General features: G+C 41.5%; 1 protein-coding gene across 4 annotated transcripts in view; it reads left to right on the forward strand.

The window, feature by feature from the left end:
• The window catches only part of LOC118409316 (amyloid-beta A4 precursor protein-binding family A member 2-like), a 73,314-nt gene extending 70,434 nt beyond the window's left edge, over positions 1-2,880 (forward strand). For all 4 annotated transcript variants that reach the window (XM_035810256.1, XM_035810257.1, XM_035810258.1 and 1 more), the window contains 2 exons: positions 541-681; positions 1,262-2,880. In XM_035810256.1, coding sequence (XP_035666149.1) covers positions 541-681; positions 1,262-1,333 — 213 coding nt within the window. In that variant the 3' untranslated portion in view covers positions 1,334-2,880. The remainder of the gene's footprint in view (positions 1-540; positions 682-1,261) is intronic.
• Positions 2,881-4,610: the final 1,730 nt, after the last annotated feature.

Raw genomic sequence — 4,610 nt, forward strand, 5'->3', positions numbered from 1 at the left:
CGTGCGAGGACTATTAAACCGGGCCCGCGGATACCTACCGTGGAATATGCTGTATTTGCTCTTAAGCAATGTCGGCCTTTCTAGTTTGGAATAGCACTATAGTCACATAATTTACAGCATAGGACACTCCAGCAACTGTATGGACAGCTTAGACAAGGGGTAGCGACTGTGAACATTTCTGCATTTACATTATTTGCAGTGAGGGTTTTCGTTATGCTTGATTGTGTACCTGTCCATGGTACTAAAGATACAGATGTATTGTGTTATAAGCGAAGAAAGCTGATTATATTTGTAAAATTTGTCACAGTCCAGTTTTTACGGCAAAGCCAATTTTATTCTTAATAAACCAGTAATCGATCAACTTCATGATACTGTCCATGGTACTGAAAATATTGTCACTGATAAAAGATAGTGGATACTACCTGAAACATCTGACCGTTTCCAAAATTATATCCAGTTGCCTGAGTAACTATCATTTGGTATATTTTATTACATGAATGTCTATCCTTAATTGATGACTGTGTTTTCTCTTCCCTGCAGATCTGTAGTTTAATGAGAGGGGGCATCGCTGAGAGGGGCGGAGTCCGGGTGGGGCACCGCATCATCGAGATCAACGGGCAGAGCGTGGTTGCCACGGCGCACGAGAAGATTGTGTCCATGCTCGCCAACTCAGTAGGGGAGGTGGGTTTTATTTACCTTAGAAATGTATCTCTCAGGGTAGTGAATGCAGTCTGACAGCATCTAGCCTACTTCTAGCCAACTTCTGTGATATCACATTACTCCCATAGGACATGTGACTCAGTGAACAGTGGATCATAAGTTGCAGAAAGTCTATGTCCTATCTCTGTTAAAGGATGGTCGTAAAGACCTTGACAGAAAATGCGGTTGGACAGTTGAAAATTGAATTTGAGTCCATTTTTTATGTTGGAAATTACAGTTCATAGCAGAATAATTTGTACAAATATTATTGTTTGTTGGTTGGGCCGACTACTCTTTCTTTGCAGCCAGGGACTGAATTACAAGGAGCCCACAATAAGCAGGGCTAAATTGCAAGGGTCTGAAAGGGCAACCTGTGTACAGCGCCTTATGACCTCAATACGACAGTAATTGCCCCATTTGTGGCCAAAGAACTGTAGGTTTTGAACCACTCACATAGAGAAGGAGCCCTACTCTTTTCGATAAGTGTGGTGAGATCTTTAATGTGCTCGAGGTGTTGCACAGCTGAATTTCCAATCTAATCTTTCTATGTTTTCCCCCCCAGATCCACATGAAGACAATGCCACAGTCCATGTACAGATTACTCACAGGACAGGAGCAGCCCATCTATATCTAGCACCACGACCTCGTCAGGTCATTTGTAGTACAATTTAGAGTCTCGCGATTGTGCAGCGCTGCCTCCTACTGTGCAGTACAAGAACTGCAGACACCAGAAGCAGGCTGTATTGCTGCCCCCCCTCCCCCCTTCAAATGGATGTTTGTAGTACGATCCACAGATACATCAACAGTTGGTTGGTGTGTAATACATCATGGCAAATGCTGTTTGTACCAAAAACTCCAGTTACAAGTCTCAGCATGCCGTGCACTGTGTAATAACGCCATCTATCATGATGTATATGAACTACAAGCCAGATACTCCAGACCAGGATCACCAATGATGTTAATATAAACTTCCTTGGGATTACAAAATGTTTTAAACCTTGGTAGGTAGAAGCATTCTGAAGAAGGGGTTTGGAGGAAGACATGATGCTTTGTAGAGAAGGGATGATTTTAAGATTGGTTGTAAGAAACTTATTTGCCCTTGTCTGAAGTTGAAACAGTGTACTGTATTCTGAAGCAAAGTTGAGCAGTAATTTCCACACAAAAAATTGGACTTACCCAAAATTTTGCTTCAGAACGATTTCTACGAACACAGATGAACTGTCAAGCCAAGACTGAAACAAAATAGACTGTTTTAGTCCCCTCAAAGCCTTCTGTGTTTTGCAGTCATAAAATGTGGAGCTACTAGAATATCTGTTCAAGTGTGAAACTAAGTTTATTTAAGGGCAAAAAAAGTGGAGTTGAAGAGTTACAGAGAGTGCTGTTTTTAACACTAATGTTGTACATGTATATGAGAATGTTGTAATGTCGGTGCGTAGCTGTGCGAGACTGTGCATAGTTACCCTGTAATGTTTAACCACAGCAGAAGAGACAAGCTGAGGCCGTCACGTTGTACAAAGTCATAGCAGATATGCCAGCATAATCTGTGTATTTGCTCTGGAATAGGACGGACTATTGTCTTGTTTTTATTATCATATCAATCAAAGAAAACATGATTGTTGCAAAAGTCAGCCAGCTGCCTGTCATGAAAAGATACACGTAGGTAAAGTACCATTGATGTGTTATTTGTATATTTAGGTTCTTACTGACAAAAATGTACAGTCAAAGCTGCCCAAGAAGACCACTCAGCGGACCAATACAATCTGGTTAATTCTTGTGTCAATAGGAATAATATCTTAGGGACCACTGAAGTGGTCACACTGGCCAGGTTGTTCTAATGTAGAGGTGGTCACTTGTGCAGGTTTGACTGTAGCCCTAGTTGTAACAGCCATACTACTCACACGGCTATAACTTTTATGAAAATGCAACCCCAGTGCAATTGAGTTACTTGTAGTAAGTTGTGTTCATGTCACTCAAGGAACAAGAAGTTGATTTTTAAAAGAACCAAAACCGAACAGAACAACAGCTTGCTTTGAGAAATAAGTATCCAACAACTTGCTTGCTTTACATGGCTTGCTAATAACGACTTTTTGACCAAAAACAATTTTAAACGATTTTAAATCCACCATGCTAGACAGTTACAGACTTGTGCAAAGTACAGTTTGGGGAGTGATTATTTTGCATGTAATGAAGACTTAGTACATGATCCATAGCAAAGTTGCCAGGATAGCATAAAAAGCCGACAGCACTTACTTGGCCGCCATACTAGTTTTTTTTATAGCCAGAATGTGTTCTCAAAGTGTGCTTGCAAGAGAACAACTGAGGTGCTTTTGTGGCCTCTAAACGTCATTTGGCCTTAGTGAGTGTAAGCTGTTCAGGAAAGCAACCCTTGTCATGTTAGTCTTCCATAGTTCATTGTACGTCCGTTGGCTTGATAGGTTGCAGCTGCAAATATCTTCTCCAAATGTCATTGCTGTCTAATTTATCTGGTATTGCATTATCATTCAGTCTGTATAACCAGGCTTGAATAAAGAGATATTACCTTGCAGTTGGTGTATGTCATTTGTGTCACAGGTTACGTTAACCCCCACTAGTAATACCGGTATCTGCATGCTAGACAGAGGTGTACAAATGGGTACCTGACTTTGGTTGCGGAGGTAAAAGGCAGGAGAGGGATATGGGATCTGCCTCCAAATACTGTACCCTGGATCGGCCTCGGAAAGGTTATGGGACTACCCTTACCTTTACCTGAACCAGCTGTGAGGCCCAAATATACACTGCTTCACCCTTATGCCATCACCTATCTTTCACCTAAAAATCAACACAGCACTGCACATCCAAGACCAAAATAGGCAAAAAAATTGTCCCCCTCACACACACACAAACACACACAAACACAAATGCTAGTGAAAATGTAACCTCCATTGATATTTCATGGAGGTAATCGCGTGGTGCAATGGCAGCGTGTTGTGCCCTTGGGAAAGGCACTTTACACGACTTTCCTCACTTTAGTCAGGTGAAAAATGAGTACCTAGCTTCGGCTAGGGCCGTCCCTCGGATAGGACGTTAGATGGAGGTCCCGTGATTGCGAGGGTCACACCCCACGCTCGTTAAAGAACCCACCACACTTATCGAAAAGAGTAGGGGACCTTCCCGGTGTGCGTGGTTCAAACCCTCGCAATTCAGCCCCTGGCTGCCAAGAGAGAGTAGTCGGCCCACCCAATAACAATAATAATAACAATAACAAGGTCCTACAAAGACATGAGAACAAATATATTACCTTTTCAGCCAGTTACAAGTATATTATATGTATATTGGGACTTGTAGATTACAGGCATGCTCGGGAACGCCATGAACTCGATAAAGTACATAGTTGTATATCTGGCTTGGGTAGCTCAGCCCTGTTGAATGAAAATGTATTTTTGTATAACCTTTTCACCCCAACAAAGCCAGTTAAACCTTCCTTAAGAGCTGTATCTGTTCATTCACTGTCATCGTCTTGATGGATTTTCATATCGTTCACTATCTACAATTTTGGTTCTTACAACTGATCACTGATTTTCTTCCATGTCACTCATCAATGTTCTGCGTAGACCTCAATCAAATTTTATACATTGTATAATGAAATAATATGGTAAATTGGGATTGTGCCATGGAGTCTCCATTGTTATTTTATCTTGATTGATGATTTGTAATAACTACCGGCGTTACTCTAATCACGGAGGGCATTCCTTAATATTCGAATGATGTGCAGTGTTTGTACAACTTCGGGATGTTCCGGGCCATAGATAGCTTTCATCATCTTTACTGACTGTTCAAAGTAACTCAGAGCTTTACTCTGATTGCCGAGTTTATTCCAACATGCTCCGATGTTATGAAGTGATGACGCAATGTCGGGATGTGGTGTTGTATCA

This window comes from Branchiostoma floridae, chromosome 2 (assembly GCF_000003815.2).
Source record: "Branchiostoma floridae strain S238N-H82 chromosome 2, Bfl_VNyyK, whole genome shotgun sequence".
NCBI lineage: Eukaryota > Metazoa > Chordata > Leptocardii > Amphioxiformes > Branchiostomatidae > Branchiostoma > Branchiostoma floridae.